General features: G+C 40.2%; 2 protein-coding genes and 1 pseudogene across 3 annotated transcripts; all 3 read left to right on the plus strand.

Moving 5' to 3' along the window:
- The first annotated feature begins 273 nt into the window (after positions 1–273).
- LOC111341564 (uncharacterized) lies at positions 274–3500 on the plus strand. Of its 2 annotated transcripts, none has more exons than XM_022948554.2 (3): positions 274–490; positions 1811–1852; positions 2676–3500. In XM_022948554.2, the coding sequence occupies exons 1-3, from the start codon at positions 467–469 to the stop codon at positions 3366–3368; spliced, it is 759 nt and encodes a 252-aa protein (XP_022804289.1). In that variant the 5' UTR covers positions 274–466; the 3' UTR covers positions 3369–3500. The 2 variants fall into 2 exon arrangements, with proteins under 2 accessions (XP_022804289.1, XP_022804288.1); XM_022948553.2 differs by lacking the exon at positions 274–490 and adding an exon at positions 984–1114.
- Positions 3501–5313: 1813 nt separating this feature from the next.
- On the plus strand, positions 5314–7474 carry LOC148740254 (uncharacterized; annotated as a pseudogene).
- A 385-nt stretch (positions 7475–7859) lies between these two features.
- On the plus strand, positions 7860–11576 carry LOC148740255 (uncharacterized). Its single transcript, XM_088750594.1, has 4 exons — positions 7860–8058; positions 8624–8709; positions 9910–9960; positions 10746–11576. The coding sequence occupies exons 2-4, from the start codon at positions 8668–8670 to the stop codon at positions 11433–11435; spliced, it is 783 nt and encodes a 260-aa protein (XP_088606720.1). The 5' UTR covers positions 7860–8058; positions 8624–8667; the 3' UTR covers positions 11436–11576.
- The last annotated feature ends 7712 nt before the right edge of the window (positions 11577–19288 follow it).

The raw sequence follows: 19288 nt of genomic DNA on the forward strand, positions 1-19288 counted from the left end.
ACTGAGTTAATTTGAGGCACTACGTCTGCTCAAACCAAATCGCCATAATTCAAAACTTTTACTTCACTCGAAGATTTGATGGGTTATTTACGGTCGACTGAATGATGGGAAAGTCGAACGACAAAAGGTCTGGTAAACTAGATAAGCTCACCAGAACTACGTCTATAACTAGCACGACCGTCAAAAGTTTTATTAAGGTTGGCTTAGGGTTTTTGTTTTATAAGAGTCTGTGCATGACAACTAAAATATTTGCACAAACGACGAAAGGGCAGACATAAACAGTTAGATCGTGACGTTGTTTGCCGTTCGCTTAAACTTCGTCAAAAATATATCTTACCTGCCACTTTGCTCCGCAGAATGGCAAATCCTAAACATTTGAAGCGAAACGAAATCTTGGAAACAAGCTATAAGAAATCCGCCACTGAGTAAAGCTACTTCACCCAAACTCGACGGTGACAGTCAATTCATGGTTTCAAAAACCACCAGCGAGGTACAACTGTTATTATTTTTTTTTTTTAACGTATTGAAATTACCGTGACTCCACTTTATCTATCTTTTCTTTTGCTTTGAAATATGCGAGAAATAACGTTTTTTACAAATTTATAAAAAATTCGTTCGTGGATAATACAAAGTTCCCTGATGTGTAGTTGCATAAGTTTATGTCGAAAATTTTCATTCCCCGGTCTCCCGACTCTCGCGGAAGACTGCAGAAGAACGAGATGGTTGAAAAATGATAAAACTCGAGCTAATTAAAATTTCCACGGTTTCCGAAATCCAAATTTAATCGACGGAAGATAGAAACAAATCTCCAAATCGGAGCTGACGTGCAGTTATCGCTCAGTTGCCTTGACTGGGACGAGCGTGTTTTGGGAGACATTTTCATGTTACCAGTTTGTTTACTTCTTTTGTACACGTATGAACTTACCTTAAGACCCGATCGGAACACTCGTTGAGTATATTTTCGACTGCCATCGAAATAGAAACTAATTTCTAGATAAGGAAACCTATAGTTTTTGTGCTGTTCAAAGCTTACAAATCGAAGCTCGCCCAGATACCGCAGTAATACACGGATATGGCGTTGAAAGCAATTACATTAATTGGCATCGTTTTCTTGGTAAGTGAGTTTTTGACTGACTCTCATCATGTGTCGAGGCTTAGTCGTTTCAATCGATATCTTATTTGTAAGGAGCTTTCGGATAGAGCCAAGAACCGGATCTAGTTCAAAACTAGTTATTAATCAGAAAAAATATTAGATATTGAAAGAGACATTATCTAGAGCGGACTGGACTGGGGAAATTAATGTAAGTCAAAGTTTGAAACTGTACAGGTTCAGTTCTCGACAACTCGCCTTATAACTCTTCCCGTGCCAAAATCAATGCTTTCCTTTGAGAATGCGGCCAGCCTGGTTTTCGAGATCCAAGAGAAGAAAAGCTTTATAAATCTGCATTAATTCAATAAAAACAGGGGGAAAGTTTGTTGATAATATTTAGCTCACCATAAGAAACTAGAATTACCTCTGAACATTTCTTGCTGTTACTTATGAGTACCTAACAATAATCGTATGCATCTGTTCGAAAGATTCTCCCACAATAAAAAAATGGAAAAAATCAATCCGTGCAGACGAAAATATAAGATAAAACGAAACATTTAATCTTCCAATCTTAGATTCCTTAAAAGCTGAAATTATGATAATATCTACAAACTGCTACGGCTTATGAAAATGAAATGTTGATCGTTATTTTATACAGTTCATTAGCTCATATTTAATTTAGTATATATGATTGATTAACCGCCGTATTTTGTTTTCTAGGCACTAACAGAAGCCAACAACAAGAATCCGTTAGGATGCAAGGTAGAAACTTTCAGTCACTATGTTCCCTTAAATCGCGTAGTAAAATTCACAAAGTATAAAGGCGTTGATTAGTAAAAAAAGGAAGAACATTTGTGATGTTGTTGGGGTTTAAAACACAGATTTGGAACACAACATTCAACGTTACATGTTTCAATAATCAGCGAACGAAAGAAAACATAAAGGTCCGATTTTCTTTTCTAAGGAATAACTGAAAATGACTGGAGTTCATGTAAACGTCTAAACGTCTTTAATTTCTTCTCAAACGGGAAAGTAGCAGAGCAATCGTGCATTTTTCAGTGTGCAAAGGCAAAGAGTAGTCAAGAAAAGGCACACCCGCATCACAAGAAGGTAATGGGAACATAAAGTAAATTTGGTCTAAAAACCGTAATTCAGTCATGCAACTAAATCACGATTGCTCAATGGCTCTTTTGATCTGCATCTCACCCGTTGAAATTATGAAACAGTCGCTCAGTACCAATCGCAATACGCAGTTAAGGAAAGCCAATGAGATTCCGGATTATTTCCCAATCTTAGGTAAGGTTCAGGGAGGGAAACGAAAAGTTTAACCTAATTCAGGAACAATTTGCATTTCTAAGTTTAGCTTTCCAAATGTCGCCATGGATGGCCTCTATGGACCCCTGCCCCCCTCTATGGATGGCCTCTAGAAACTATGAAACCTTCCACCCTTCCATGGATGGTCTCTATGAATCCTGCCCTCCCCCCCCTCCTTTGGTGGTTGTTTTTCAGCCCGCCCTTCCAGACCCATTGTGTTTGATTCTGTTTTCGACTGCTGACCATGCTGGTTTTTTCTCGTTGCTCCTAGGGAGATTCCTGTCCTAAACCAAACGACAACTCACAAGACAACAAAAAATTTCGTGCCACCTCCTGCCTTGATCATTTGTTACATGGCGCATCCGCCTGCGGTATGTACCAACTCTACGATTCTTCCGGCAACAGTTTCCCAGCCTACTGTGACTTCAAGTCCGAGCCTGGTTTTGCATGGACCCTGGTGATGTCCTGGGCTAACAAATATCGTGCACTGTCAGCCCTACGCAGCAAACCCTTCAAGAATAACGCTCCTGTGAACGAGAACTCTCTGATCTGGAAAATGTACCGCTTGAGTCTGACTCGAATGAGGTCCCTACGGGCCCACTCCACTCACTGGCGCGCAACCTGCAGCTATCCGACCCATGGTGTTGATTTTACAGATTACGTCCGTGGTAGCTTTAAAGACTTTAACATTGTTGACTATATTAATGACGGCAAGCCGTGCAAGAAAGTGGAGTTCGTGAATATCCGTGGGCACATGGGTATTCATCTCACTGCCAGTTTTTGGCAGAGTACTAGTTACACGTTGCACATCGACAGCAGCCATTCCGGCTGTAACTTCAACCCGAGGTCCGGCTCAGTGTCAAGTGAAGATAACTTTGGCTATTATGGAGTCACCAACTCCAAGTTCCGTTGCACAGCAAGTGATCTTTCCACCACCCAGTGGTGGTTTGGCGCCCATCTGTGACCAGGAGTGGCACCAAAGGGTCTCCAAAACGACAGAAAACGAGGTTCTCAGCATATAAATATTCATTCTGTAAACTAGATTTAGGAAATAACAATGCAATATTTTGAACACTCTTCAATAAAGCCTGTTGTCTTTAAGAACTAAGCATTGAGTGCATTTTTGATTAGAAGCTCTTAATTATTGCTGCGTTCCTTTAATGAGCAGTTTTACCAAAGAAAGTTCAATATTACAATCCTTGAGTTTGTACAAGTTACTCAGTTCCGTCATTTGCATACGTAAATTCCGGGACAACCACTAGCTACCCCAACCTTAAATACTGTTAAATGTTGAAATCTAATCCCCATCATCATCACGGAATCAAATTATTGAGTGTTCCTCGCAGTAAATAATACCCTCCCCCACGCTTTTCCAAAGAAAACGCCATTTTTAGATGGAGCGAAACATCAGAAATTAGAACATAGCTAGCAGAGTCGCGTAATCAAATTCATTATACGTAAGCGTGCTCAAAATCCCGATAGTGCACGCTGATAGCGTCAGCAAATCCGACTTCGCCAGAAATTTTTTTTTTCGCGCGAGCGGCCATTGTTAGCGCGGGGAAAAATAATACATTTCGCGACAATAATGGATACAACAGAAACACGGCCTACGAGTCCGAAAACGAAGACAATGTTTCGACCTTTTGCCTTGGGCTAGAATTCTTAAATGAGGCAGAAAAAGAGAAAAACAAAGGAAAAGGAGACTCGGCATCAGCACCGTAACGATTCGCTTCAACTGATATTGTTGTCCGTTTTTCGCGTCGGATTTTGATGCACAATTCCACCGGCCACGTTCGAAAACAATTGGTTCATGCTTTCAGTTGTGCACTATCGAGTTATGGAGCACGTGGGAAGTTTGGAGAGCACTGAAGAAGCTAGAGTTGCCCTCGGCTATCGCCTCGGGCAACTCTTACGCTTCTTTCGTGCTCTCCAAACTTCCCGCGTGCTCCATAACTCGATAGTGCACGCTAAAGCATGAACCAATTATTAAATAAAAGGTCAGGGACCAGGCGAAGTATTTTTTTGGGGAGGGAGGGGGCCACGTAGTTTTTAAGGGGTAGAGGGGAGGGGATCAGTCGTCGACAACAGAGTTTGAAGGGGACACTAATTCATTGACTGCCAGTTTATAAGGATATTACAGGGCTTTTGGAGAGATCGGATAAATTTTATCTTGACAACCAAAATCCTCCCATAATGACTGGTCCCCTTCTAGGAATATTCAAATCAACAGCGGTAGTTCCGGCTGTAATTTCGACCTGAGGTGGCCAGGCATTCAGCGTCAAGTTAAGAAAACGCGAGACTAATAACCTTCAGATGACTTTCAAAAAGACTGAGATCTCTCACGGAAAAATTTCAGAGCGAGACAATTAGTAAATTTATGATAGTAGAAAGAAAAATGATCTCTACATCTTTAGATAAAAGCTATTTTTGGACATATAACCTCCAGAAGGCGGTTTCCACCCAACTTGAGGATGGTATAACGAGTACGGCAACAACAAGCAGTCTAAAAACCACATTTGGGGTCAGTTATCTACACGAGGTCTAAACCAAACCACTGTATTACACAACCAGTGGGCCTCAGGGATTCGCCATGAGAGGGTTTTTTTGATTAAAGAGATATCCTTCCACTATTGACAGAGCTAAATAACGTATACGCATGCGCTAGGTTTTGCCGCGGAAACACGGATTTTGAGTCGTTCGCATGTTTGATTTCCTATTCTGTTGCTTCGAGGCGTCGTTTTCCTTGCCGCTTTTTTTTTACAGAACAACCTCCAAAAACTTCCTAGACTCCCTAAAAATTTTCAAAAATCAATTTTCTCCTTGAAACCTCTGGAAATAGGAAGATGCCTTCGACGAAAACAGAGTTCCTCGGTTTTAAAAGTCAGTCTTTAATATTATTTTCCGCTAATTTCGCTAAATTTTAGACCTAGGACACTTGAGCCTGCGTTGTTTACCGCATACCCTCTGACGTTGCATTTCATTATTCAGCTCTATCTCCACTATTAGCTTTCGGCGCTCTTGACTCTTTTTACAAAATAGTTTTTCGGATAAGAGGTTCTGCTAATATGAAGATGGCTCAGAATGCATTTTTGCTAAGGAACGGCTAACTTTTGTTTGAATAATCAGCTCTTGAAGTTTGAATTATAATCACAACTCATACCCATCCGCTCACTCAAACCATTCATCTCTACCCGTATCAATGAAAAAATTTGTCAAAGATTAGTGAAATATTTGAGGAGACTAAGGAAAATTTTCTTTACATTTTCTAACTGTACCGTAGTTGCATAGTTAAAGGTCATAGTTGAAATGTTCATCTCTCCATTCGATTAATTGTCTCGAAATGATGTAGATAAAAAAAGTGCCATTCAAATGAAATAAAGTAATATCTAGATATCTCGTTAGCAAACAGCTTCCTTCTGTAGTGATCGTCATATATAGATTTCTCCAGGTCCAAATCTGGATAGCATGGCTAAATTAAATTTGATTATGCGGCAGTGTTTGCGTTCATTGGTGTAGAATCTTTTTTAATTGGAAAGACCATTGCTGCAATGACATTTTGAAATTGGTCTTTTCTGCTTTTCATTCACAGCTACCTAAGTTTCCTTGATCGAAAATGGCGACAGACAGTGAGAAAGTCTCGGAAGCTGTGCAAGGGGCGTTAGCGCTTATTAAAAACAACGCTCCTGAAGAGTATTCCAAGCTCAGTGCAGACGGGAAATTGGAAGACGCTATCACTGCAGCAGCAAGGAAAGCCGCAGAAAGGAAGTAAAGCTCGCTCATGAGTTTGCCTCTCAACCGGAAAAAGATATCCATAAGCGCCTTGCCAAGCATCTACCAGATGACCGAGTCAAGCTGATTGAAGAGGCGCTCACCATTCCGACATTCTGCATGGAAATAAGCTAGATGGACAATGGCAGACACCCGGTACAGTTGACGAGAGAAAAGGAGGAGTTCGTGCCATCCAGAGAGCTGGTAACGGGTACTAACATCGACTGGGCCTCAATTCTTCAGTACGCCAGTATTGTCGTGGAGGCTGTGTTGCTTGCCTTGCAGACAGTGGGGATTGGGGTATCAGTAAGCAGCAGTACCATGAAAGCCACCGTAGAAGACACCGCGGAAGCAATTATGAGGTCTCCAGCATTCCAGCAAGCGATACAGAAGTTTATCAGTTCTTGGAAAGCGGCGGGAGGGAGTGCAATAAAGAAGGCCAAAGCCATTTTCTTCCTTCTTAAGGACACCTATACTGCTGGGTTGTTGTGGACCATCATCACGAGTTTGTGCTCAGAAATGAAATGGTACGACTGGTTGCAGACTGCTTCGAAAGTAACCGCCATGCTCATTGCAGCCTTTGCCACAGAAGGAGCAGCGCTAATCGCAAAGATTGCTTTGGCCGTCTTGGCTGCCATTGACTTCGGGAAGAAGATCGCTAATCTGGTAACACTTGAAGAAATAAAGAAAAGTCTGTAGAAAGAAAGAGATCGAGCAGATTCTGGCAGTGTGCCGCAGTTTATGATATTCTTAGAAAACAATCAACATCCAAGAGATCATATGATTTAAATCTCCCCCAATGTTTTGGGAAAAGCAATGCTTAATTGTTTATCGATAAATTAGAAACGAATAAGACAATATGAAGCTGATTAATTTCCTCACGAACTTATCAGGTTTTAGTGGCACTGAAAATGCCATGAGGTCATATGATTTAAATCTCCCAGAATGTTTGGGAAAAGCAGAGCTTAACTGTTAATCGAAAAATTAGAATCGAACAGGACAATATGAAGCTGATTTATTTCGTTATGAACTTACCAGGTTTTAGTGGCACTGAAAATGTTCCTTATCACTCTAGCACTCATTCTAGCGAAGGCTTGGAATAAAAAAGAAATACGATAGCTTGAATGTATTCGTTCATTTGATGGATTATTTGTTCAACTCAGACTGAAGTCGGAATGAAACCGAAATATCTTAAAGATTGGGAGCAGGAGAAAATACAATTTTTTCTCTTGATTGGAAATAAAAACGCATTGTGAAATTTCAGGAAAATCAATTGGAATTTGACAAATTCATTAATAAAGGTCAAGAGGTAGTAATTTACATTTAAATTTGTTTTTCATATTCCGAGAAAATTGTGTGATTTAGAAAGCGGGACTGTAGAATTAATGTTCGACTTGATCTGTGAAATCCGTTAAATGTGTTTCAATCTGTACAATCGGACTCGTATGATCTGGGTTATTTGCAGTCGACTGAATGATGGGAAAGTCGAACGACAAAAGGTCTGGTAAACTAGATAAACTCACCAGAACTACGTCTATAACTAGCACGACCGTCAAAAGTTTCCTTGAGATTGGCTTGAGGTTTTTGTTTTTTACGAGTCTGTGCATGACAGCTAAAATATATGCATAAACGACTAAAGGGCAGATATAAACAACTAGATCGTGACGTTGTTTGCCGTTGTTTGACTTTGTTTGATCGCTTAAACTTGGTCAAAAATATATCTTACCTGCCACTTTGCTCCGCAGAATGGCAAATCCTAAACATTTGAAGCGAAACGAAATCTTGGAAACAAGCTATAAGAAATCCGCCACTGAGTAAAAGTACTTTACCCAAACTCGACGCTGACAGTCAACTCATGGTTTCAAAAATATTTACCCACCAGCAAGGTACAACTGTTATTATTTTTTTTCTAAACGCATTGAAATTACTCCACTTTATCTATCTTTTCTTTTGCTTCGAAATATGCGAGAAATAACGTTTTCTACAAATTTATAAAAAGTTCGTTCATTTATGATGCAAAGTCCACATGCAAATTCTCTGATGCGTAGTTGCATTTATGTCTAAAATTGTCATTCCATTGTCTCCCAACTCTTGATATCATGCCGACGACTGCCGAAGAACGAGATGATTAAAAAAAATAGTAAAACTCGAGCTAATTAAAATTTCCACACTTTACGAAATCCAAACTTAGTCGACGGAAGATAAAAAAATCTCTAAATCGGGGCTGATGTCAAGTCTTTTAGAGTTGAGGCTTTTCGATTATCGCTTGACTTGACTGAGACGAGCGTGTTTTGGGAGATATTTTCATGTTACCAGTTTGTTTACTTCTTTTGTACACGTATGCACTTACCTTAAGACCGATCGAAATACTCGTTGAGTATATTTACGACTGCCAGCGAACTAGAAACTGATTTCTAGACAAGGAACTTATAGTTTCTGTGCTGTTCAAAGCTTACAAATTGAAGCTCGCCCAGATACCGCAGTAAAACACGGATATGGCGTTGAAAGCAATTACATTAATTGGCATCGTTTTCTTGGTAAGTGAGTTTTTGACTGACTCTCATCATGTGTCGAGGCTTAGTCGTTTCAATCGATATCTTATTTGTAAGGAGCTTTCGGATAGAGCCAAAAACCGGATCTAGTTCAAAACTAGTTATTAATCAGAAAAAAAATATTAGATATTGAAAGAGACAGTATATAAAGCGGTCTGGGGAAATTAATGTAAGTCAAAGTTTGAAACTGTACAGGCTCAGTTCTCGACAACTCGCCTTATAAATCTTCCCGTGACAAAATCAATGCCTTCTTTTGAGAATGCGGCCAGCCTGGTTCTCGATATCTACAAAAAGAAAAACTTCCTAAATCTCCCCTAATTGAAATAAAAACAGGGAGCATGTTCTCTGGCAAGGGTAGCCCATCTCAAAAACCAAGAAAGATTAGTTGTTGCAGACTAACCTTAGAGTTTGTCTCTAAAATTTAGCTGGCCATAAGAACTACCTTTGAAAATCTCTTGCTGTTACTAATGAGTACCTAACAACAGTCGTATGCGGCTGTTCGAAGGATTCTCCCAAACTAAATTAATCGAGAAAATGAATCCGTGAAGACGAAAATATAAGATGAAACAAATATTAAATCTTCCAATCTTACATTCCTAAAAACTACAAATATATAATTCGTTAGTTCATATTTAGCTCACTATACCACAGGCAGCCCAAGCTCACTACTAGAAAAGCGGACGTGACTCTTACCGTGTTGCACAACGTTTTATATTTATAAAGGTTTGTATGGGATGTTATCGGTTTGCCTTAAAAGAGAGGAAAAATGTCTTGTTTTGAAATAAAATGGACTTACCTCATTGTCTTGTTGTTTTCTTTGTTGATTCCTAGCATCTCAGGCCATTTTGAAGCGTTTTCGACGAGTTAGCGCTATGTTGGTGTTCAACTGTTAAAAGAAAGACAGTTGAACAGTAACATAGCACTAACTCGCCGAAAACGCTTCAAAATGGCCTGAGATGCTAGGAATCAACAAAGAAAACAACAAGACAATAAGGTAAGTCCATTTTGTTTCAAAACAAGACATTTTTTCCTCTCTTTTAAGGCAAACCGATAACATCCCATACAAACCTTTATAAATATAAAACGTTGCGCAACGCGGTAAGAGTCACGTCCGCTTTTCTAGTAGTGAGCTTGGGCTGCCTGTGACTATACATGGTTGATAAACCGCGGTGTTTTGCTTTGAAGGCCCTTACAGAAGCCAACAACAAGAATCCGAAACAGTCGTCAGGATGTAAGGTAGGGACTTTCAGTCACTATGTGTTCTCTTAAGTCGCGCAGTAAAATTTACAATGAACAAAGGCATTGTGCCGAGGTTTAAAACACTGATTTGGAGCTCAGCATCCAACCTTACATGTTTCAATAATTCATTTCAGTTTCTAATCTGCGAACGAAAGAAAACATAAAAATTCGATTTTCTCACTGGGGAATAACAGAAAATGATTGGAGTTCAGGTAAACTTCGTTAACTTCTCCTAAAACGGAAAATTAGCATGACAATGGTGCATTTTTCATAGTGAAAAGGCAAAGTGAGGTCAAGAATAGGCACACATCCCAAGAAGGCCTCAAAAGCGTTAAAAACGAAAATTCATGGAGCTAAATCACGATTGCTCAATGGCTCTTTTAATCTTGCATCTCATTGGTTAAAATTATGACACAGACGCTCAGTACCAATCGCAATACACAGTTAGGTAAGGCCAATGAGATTCGGGATTATTTTCCGCTCTTACGGAAGGGTCAGGGAGGGAAACGAAAAGTTTACCCTTCCTCCCCAACTAATTCAGGAAAAATTTTCATTTTTAAGTATTTAGCTTTCCAAATGTCGCTATGAACGGACTCTATGAAAACCTTTCACCCCTCTTCCCCATGGATGGCCTCTATGAAACGATGAAACTTTCCAACACCCCATGGATGGTCTCTATAAAACCTCCCCCCCTCGTTGGTTTTTTTTTTCAGCCCGCCTTCCTGACCCACTGAGGATTTTTTTTTCTACTGACAACGCTCGTTTTTTTTCGTTACTTCTAGGGAGATTCCTGTCCTAAACCAAAGGATAACTCACAAGTCAATAAACAATTTCGTGCCACCTCTTGCCTTGATCATTTGTTGCATGGTGATTCCGCCTGCGGTATGTACCAACTTTACGACTCTTCTGGCAACAGTTTCCCAGCCTACTGCGACTTCAAGTCCGAGCCTGGTTTTGCATGGACCCTGGTGATGTCCTGGGCTAACAAATATCGTGCACTCTCTGCCATCCGGAGTAATCCCTTCAAGAATAACGCTCCTGTTAACGAAAACTCTCTGATCTGGAATATGTACCGCCTGAGTCTGACTCGAATGAAGTCCCTACAAGCCCACTCCACTCACTGGCGCGCAACCTGCAGCTACCCGACCCATGGCGTTGATTTCACAGACTACGTCCGCAGTAACTTCAAAGACTTCAACATTGTCGCCTTTATTGGATCTGGTCAGTGTAAGAAGGTGGAGTTTGTGAATATCCGTGGGCACATGGGTATTAATCTCACCGCCCGTTTTTGGCAGGGCACTAATTACATGTTGCACATCGACAGTAGCCATTCCGGCTGTAACTTCAACGCGAGGTCCGGCGCAGTGTCCAGTGAAGATAACTTTGGTTATTACCATACCATTAACCCCAAGTTCCGTTGCACAGCAAGTGATCTTTCCACCACCCAGTGGTGGTTTGGCGCCCATCTGTGACCGGCAATGGCATCAAAGTGTCTTCAAAACGACAGGAATCGAGGCTGTCGGCATACAAATTATCATTCAGTAAACTAGATTTAGGAAATAACAATGTAATCTTTTGAAGACTCCTAATAAAGACTGAGGTCTGTAACTGAGTATTGAATGCATTCTTGATTAGAAGCTGTTAACCATTTCTGCGTTCCTTTAATAAGCAGTTTTCACCAAAGAAAGTTCAGCCGTGTAACAATTCTTGAGTTTGTACAAGTAACTCAATTCCTCCTTGTGCATACGTAAATTCCAGAACGCCCTTTTGATGAGAAACGGGTCCAATTGTCCCAATCCCAAACACTGTTAAAAGTTGAATCATTAACAGCTCTTCATTAACAAAGAATCAAGTTGCTAGGAGTGTTCCTCAGAGTAAATACCAACTTCCCCTCCCCCTCCCCCACGCTTTTCCTAAGACAACACTTTTGTTAGACAGAGCGAAACATCAAAAAACAAAAACTCAGAGACCGGCCGAGGTATTTCTCTGGCGGGAGGGGGCCACGTGGTTTTCAAGGGGTAACGGGGAGGGGATCAATCGTCGACAACAGAGTTTGAAGGGGAATATAAAGAATTGACTGCCAGAACTGCCGGTGAGGGGGAGCATAAGGATATTACAGGGCCTTAGGAGAGATCACGTAAATTTTATCTTGACAACCAAAATCCTCCCATGATGACTGGTTCCTTTATAGCAATCATAACATTTTGAAGCATACATAGTGTTTGCTTCTATGCAATTCGATTGAAGCACAAAGCTGGAAATGGCGAGATACATTCTCCATTCCTCATTCTCCATTCTCCATTCTCCATTCCTCATTCTCCATTCTTCATTAACCATCCTCCAATCCTCATTCTCCATTCTATATTCCCCATTCCCTATTCCCCATTCCTCACTATACATTCCTCATTCTCCATTCCTCATTCTCCATTCCTCATTCTCCATTCCTCATTCTCCATTCCTCATTCTCCATTCCTCATTCTCCATTCCTCATTCTCCATTCCCCATTCTCCATTCCTCATTCTCCATTCTCCATTCTCCATTCCTCATTCTCCATTCCTCATTCCCCATTCCTCATTCTCCATTCCTCAATCTCCATTCCTCATTCTCCATTCTTCATTATCCATCTTCCATTCCTCATTCTCCATTCCTCATTCTCAATTCTTCATTATTCATCCTCCATTCCACATTCTCCATTCCCCATTCCCTATTCCCCATTCCTCACTCTACATTCCTCATTCTCCATTCCTCATTCTCCATTCCTCATTCTCTATTCCTCAATCTCAATTCTTCATTATCCATCCTCCATTCCACATTCTCCATTCCCCATTCCCTATTCCCCATTCCTCACTCTACATTCCTCATTCTCCATTCCTCATTCTCCATTCCTCGTTCTCCATTCCTCATTCTCTATTCCTCATTCTGCATTCTTCATTATCCATTATCCATTTCCCCATTCTCCGATCCTCATTCTCCATTCCTGTTTTCAGTAACATCCTCAAAAGCGGTGGTACCAGCTGTAATTTCGACCTGAGGTGGCTAGGGGTTCAGCGTCAAGTTAAGAGAACGCGGAACTAATAACCTTTAGATGACTTTCTAAAAAAGACTGAGATCTCCTAGGAAAAAATTTCAGAGCGAGGTAATTGGTAAATTCATGATAGAATAAAGAGAAATTATCGCTACATCTTTAGATAAAAGCTATTTTTGGACATGTTACTCCGAGAAGGTTTGCACCCAACTTGAGGATGGTATGACGAGTACGGCAACAACAAGCAGTCTAAAAAACACATTTGGGGTCAGTTATCTACACGAGGTATAAAACAAACCGCTGTATTAGACAAGCAGTAGTAGTAGTAGTAGTAGTAGTAGTAGCAGTAGTAGTAGCAGTAGTAGTAGTAGTAGCAGTAGTAGTAGCAGTAGTAGTAGTAGTAGTAGTTCTTTATTTAATGTGGCACCACACTCAGCTACAAGCTACTTTCCAGGAAGCCCACAACAAAATGTTCAATAAAAAATTACAACCTACATCAAGAATTAAGTACATAAAGTAAAATATTATTACAAAAAGGATATCGCAAATTTAAATATGTATTTGTATACATGTGTAGTACAACAGAGATCAAAAAATGAAAAACTTAAAATTTTAGGCGACGGATATCGGGAAGAAACGTTCTTGTGCCAGCCCTTGCGCGTATAGCATCTGGTAGCGCGTTCCAAGTCTTAGAAGCAAAATAACGAAATGACTTAAGACCATGCTTGGTACTGTTAACCTTAGGTAAGGAAAGCATGTTAGTGCCTCTTAAATTGTAATCAGTTCTCCCTAGTTTAACTAAGTCAGCAATGGTCTGGGAGCCTTATTTAGGAAGCAGTTATTGACCGTTAACAACATGTCTTGAATCCTACGACTCTTCAGTGTCGTATGCAAGCCGATACAATCGAGCAAGTCATCATATGAAATACCCTTATCTTTATATATATATCTAAGCGCACGTTGATTTACCCTTTCCATTTTCTTTGTATTCCTTTCCCCACAGTGGTGCCATATCTGGTTACATTAAATCAAAGTGAGGTAAAAAAAATGCGCAATAAAGTGCTTCCTTGGTTTTAAGAGGCAGGCTTTCTTTTGAGCCTACTTAAAGTATTAACCTGACCCGCCACCTTTCGATAGATTGATGCAACATGAGCATCAAATTTCAGCTTGTCATCCAATGTTACACCTAATAATTTTATCTCACTGGAAATAGGTATGGACCTCCCTGCGTATTCTAACTGGAAATCACAATCAGTGTTTCCTAACAACAAACCCTGATATTTTTCTGGATTTGCCACCATCCCATTCTGTCGAAACCATTGTGTTGTACTGGCTAAGTCTCGGTTTATATCTTCCTCCAATGCTCGGGGATCATGGTGTGATAAATAGAGTTTAGTGTCGTCTGCATAACTAAGAAGTCTACAATTCTCAACCGCGAATATGAGGTCATTCATGAAGATGTTAAACAATAGCGGTCCTAGTAATGACCCTTGTGGTACTCCGGTATGCACACCCATCCACGTGGAGGAAGTATTCCCCAACTTAACCCGTTGATATCGGGAAGATAAGTAACTCCGTAAGACTGAAACGGAACTTTTTTCAAGTCCATAAAAAATGAAGTTTCTCAAGGAGCAGATCGTGGGGTAGGCAATCAAACGCCTTGCTAAGGTCGATTACTACCGTTCCAATAGTTTTGTGCTTGTCAAGTTCAGCTCTCCAGTCCTCTGTTAAGGTCTGCTAAAAGAGCCGTGAGACAACTGTAAAATTTGAGATAAGGAAACAGATAGTCATGAAATATTGATTCGAAATCATCAGTCAACTGCATGTGAATGATTTTCTCAAATACTGTTAAAACTTCAATTTCAGACCAGTCACCGTATTGCCTGCTTTTGCAGGCAATACGGTGACCGGTCTGAAATTTGTCTTGGCTAAGGCACTATCCAGTTTGTGAAGTGGTGTAATTTGGCCTCGTTTCCAGTTATCCGGAACTTGTGCTGTTGTTATAATGGTATTAACTAGATCACTTATAGCCTTTGTTATAGAGCCCGATGAAGTTTTAACAGCCTGTGGTGGAAAAAAGTCGTATTCCTGTGCTTTGTTTGCCTTGACATCTTCAAGTACCGTTTTTACAACATGATGGTTACTCAACTGAAAACTAAATGCATCAGCTGCTTCATTGTTTACCCCAGGAATTCTCTTTAAATGAGCCTGATCACTGAAAGCACTGTGATCACGAATAATCAAATCCTTCGTGATGTTAATCAAGTACTCATTAAAGGTTTCAGCAACTTCACTCTGGTCCCTGATGATTCTGTCATTTTCTTTGAGAACAATAAAGTCCTAGGACCTGTGTTTTCTGGTATGCATTAAAGGCCGCAGTGATTTCCAGAAAGCCCTCGGATTAGCCGCTCGCTAAGAGCATAGCTGATCAAAATGATGTATAATAGATTGACGACGCGGAGCAACAACCAGGTTTCTTTGACATCTGTAGGCCTCCCAGTCATCTGTTGATCGAGTTCGATAAAATTTACGCTTTAGAGCATTTCTCTTCCACATAGCTTTTCTTGTTTCCGGTGTAATAAATTTTGATTTTCCAGGGACATCCCGAAAACGGTGAGATTTCATCGGAGCAGGGTCATCCAACACATCTGCAAACAATTTTTCCGCGCCCAGCAAATATCGCAGTGGGCCTCGGGGATCCGCCATAAGAGGGTTGATTTGATTGAAGACATGTCCTTCCACTATTAGCTTTCGGCGGTTTTGGCCTTTTTTGCAAAAATAACTTTTCGGGTAAGAGGTTCTGCTAAAGAGAAGATGGCCCAGAACGCATTTTTGCTAAAGAACAGCTAAACTTTGTTTAAATAATCAGCTCTTGAAGCTTGAGTGATAATCAAAACTCTACCGTTTACCCAAACCGTCCATCCCTATCCGTTATTCACTTGGTTAAGCAATTTAAAGAAGCGAGATGCTTCTAAAAGTATTAACAAGTGAAAAAAGATTCCTGGATTTCTATCAGTAAAGATGAAAACTACGGGAACAGTCATTATTTTATCGCGGGGGGAGGGTCTAGGGAGGCCGCAAGTTTTCTTTCCTGGGGAGGAGAGGGGACTGCCAGTTTTCATTCCGAGGGGGGAAGTGGGGCTGCCAGCTTCCCTTTATTGCACTTGAACAATTTTCACTCATATGCTAAAGAAAATATTGAGGTTTAATATAGTATGCATAACGTGACGATCAAAATTCTTCTTTTTTCTTTGAAATTTTCTGAAGAGCGTTTTCTTATTTCTGTCATTCAGAGGATTATGTAAAATCAGAGATCCAGCTTCAGCTTGATTTTTTTTTAACTTGCTACAGATGAAATGAACATGGAATGTTTGAAGAATGCTTGTTGTCTGAATCCAGTTGAACTGAGAATAAGAATGAAAGAAATTTGCTGAAAAATTAGATAAGAGACTTAAGATAACTCCAGAGGAGCTTGGCGACAACATGTTGAGTTGTGTTTTTCCTTTCCTTGTGAACTTCTTTAGAATAGGCTGACCTTGAAGTATTTACTAATTTAGTGTAGAATACCTTGAGAAAAAGACAGCTGCATTATCTTAAGATCAATTTGTTTTATCCAAACCCGAGTTTGACGTTATCAGCTTGACTGTCTTCCTGGATCACCTAATTTCCCTTCGGTGATAATAGACTTTGATTGACTTAGCTGATATCTCGAAAACCTCTCACTTAAAGTGTTTTTTTTAAAACTCCATCATAGTGATTATATCTAATGGGAATTTGGTCAACCTGATGGTTACCTGTTTACACTGGAAAAAAAAATATCTAGTTAATCTACAACGGTCGTTTGTTGCATCCAGCTGCTTAGATTGTCAGTTAGACGTTACGATGCAATACGCGGGGGTGGAGGACGGAACGCGGAGAGGGGAGGTAGAAGTAGAAAGAAAGTCATGAATATCATTAAATTTTGAATTGCCTCTCCGTAATAATAGCACCTTCTTTATTACCTTCCTTATTACCAGTTATCACGATAAAACTGGTGGCGGTTGTATATATGAAGTTCTTGTAATTTATGTAAAAAAAGCGACCATTTTAGTGAACCCTTCGCCTTTTAAACTCGCATATCAAATAAGAATTGCAGATTTTGCTGTTTGAGCACAAAAAAGTGAAGACTATTTTGTCCACCCCAAGGGCAGAGCTATATTAATGTTGAACTTGAAAAAAGGAAAAAACTTACTTTTGTTACAAGGGCTTCAAGTTGGGTTCTTATTTCATCATCAGCTGACTCATAAATACCTGGAAACTTTTTCTGTTTTCGTAAGGTTGGTGTGAAATCCCCATGGAGTATGCGCTCAAAAGTAAATGAAGAAAGACGTGACCGACTCGAAGATATTTCAATTCTCCGGGAAATGGAAAAGCAGTTTCCCACGTTTTTCTGCGAACAGTTTCATGAATCAAGACCCAAATATTTTGCACATCGACAGCAGCTCCTCCGGCTGTAACTTCAACGTGAAGTCCGGCGCAGTGTCCAGTGAAGATAACTTTGGTTATTACCATACCATTAACCCCAAGTTCCGTTGCACAGCAAGTGATCATTCCACCACTCAGTGGTGGTTTGGCGCCCATCTGTGACCAGCAATAGCACCAAACGGTCTTCAAAACGGCAGATAAAGAGGTTCCCAGCAAACAAATATTCATTCAGTAAACTAGAGTTAGGAAGTAACGATGTAATCTTTTGAAGACTTTTTAATAAAGACTGAGGTCTTTAACTGGGCATTGAGTACATTCTTCATTACGAGCTCTTAATCATTTCTGCGCTCCTTCAATAACCAGTGTTTACCAAAGAAAGTTCAATGCTTGAATTTGTACAAGTTACTCAGCTCCGTCGTGTGCATACGTAAATTCCTAAGAACAGGTCCAACTATCTATAATTCATCATGGGTGCTCCTCGCAATGAATACCACCTTCCCCTCCCCCACGCTTTTCCTGAGACAAATCTCTTTTTGAAAGCGCGAAACATCAGGAAAAGAAACGCTTAGCGACCCAGCAAGGGGAAGAGGGTTTTTCGGACGACTTTGGTTGTTTCATGATAAAGTTTACCTGATCCCCTCATACTGTGTATTATTCATTCTCTCTCCCCCCCTCCTCTCATTGGCAGTCAGTTTTCTAGAGCTCCCCCCTTATACTCTGTTAGCTAGGACTGGTACCCCCTCCGTTACCCCTGAGAACCACGTGACCCTTTCACCCAAAAATTAATCCTCCACCACCACCCCTGACAATAAATAATGTCTGGTCTCTTCATTAACACGTGACAAAGGTATCATGGCGCGTGCGTCAAACTGTAGTCTGAAAGGCTTGAAGGACACCAACCATTCAGAATTTGTATGAAGAAAAACATAAAGAGAATCTTCATTTTCTTAAATCAGGAAGAGAACGATTTTTTTTCTTGATAAAAAATGGAACAAGAACAGCGTTTTCCTTTTGAAGGGATAGCAAAGCGTTTTAGTTTATGGCGACTAAACTAAAATGCCTGATTCATCATAATAAATAAAATCTCATGAGAAAAAAAATGAAAGGAACAAAAATAAAACTGTTGTTCCTCTTCTACCAAGTGCGTAACTCAAAATCTGAGTGTGGGGGGGGGGGGGGAGGGAGCCAAATGGTTTTCAGAGGGACCAGAGAGTGGATCAGTCGTTGCCAACATACTTTAAAGGGGACTATAAAGAATTGACTGCCAGTTAACTGCCAATGAGGGTGATCATAATGATATTTAAGGGCCTTAGGAGAGATCGGGTAAATTTCATCGCGACAACCAAAATCCTCTCGTAATGACAGGTCCCTTTTGAAGAGATGGTTTTGAAGCATACATAGCCTTTATGCTTATTTCTGTGCAATTTTATTGTGGTACAAGGCTAGAGGTGACGAGGTACATAAAATAACAAGTTGGGCTCAATATTTTATCTGTGAAATCAATATTCTGTTTCCAAACTTAAAAGTGATAGGGAATTGATCTGTGCCCACCAATCTCACCGTTACATCACGCATCCCCGTTGGCGTTCTGTTTCAGGGGCAGCATACATCCTCCACAAGAAACATTATTTCACAGCTTTTTCACATGAACACGAAGCGAAGAGAAGCTCTCTTTATGTCTTTCGTTAAAAAAGATAATAAATGAGTGCAAACCATTTTGATGTTTCAAGAAGGAGTGATCAGATTTGCAAAACGGTTGTCATTCACCTATCTTATTACTCAAGAGTTAACGAATCTATGGGTCATACAATACTATTTTCTACATCAGATTCACAG

This window comes from Stylophora pistillata, chromosome 2 (assembly GCF_964205215.1).
Source record: "Stylophora pistillata chromosome 2, jaStyPist1.2, whole genome shotgun sequence".
In the NCBI taxonomy this organism is placed as follows: Eukaryota; Metazoa; Cnidaria; class Anthozoa; order Scleractinia; family Pocilloporidae; genus Stylophora; species Stylophora pistillata.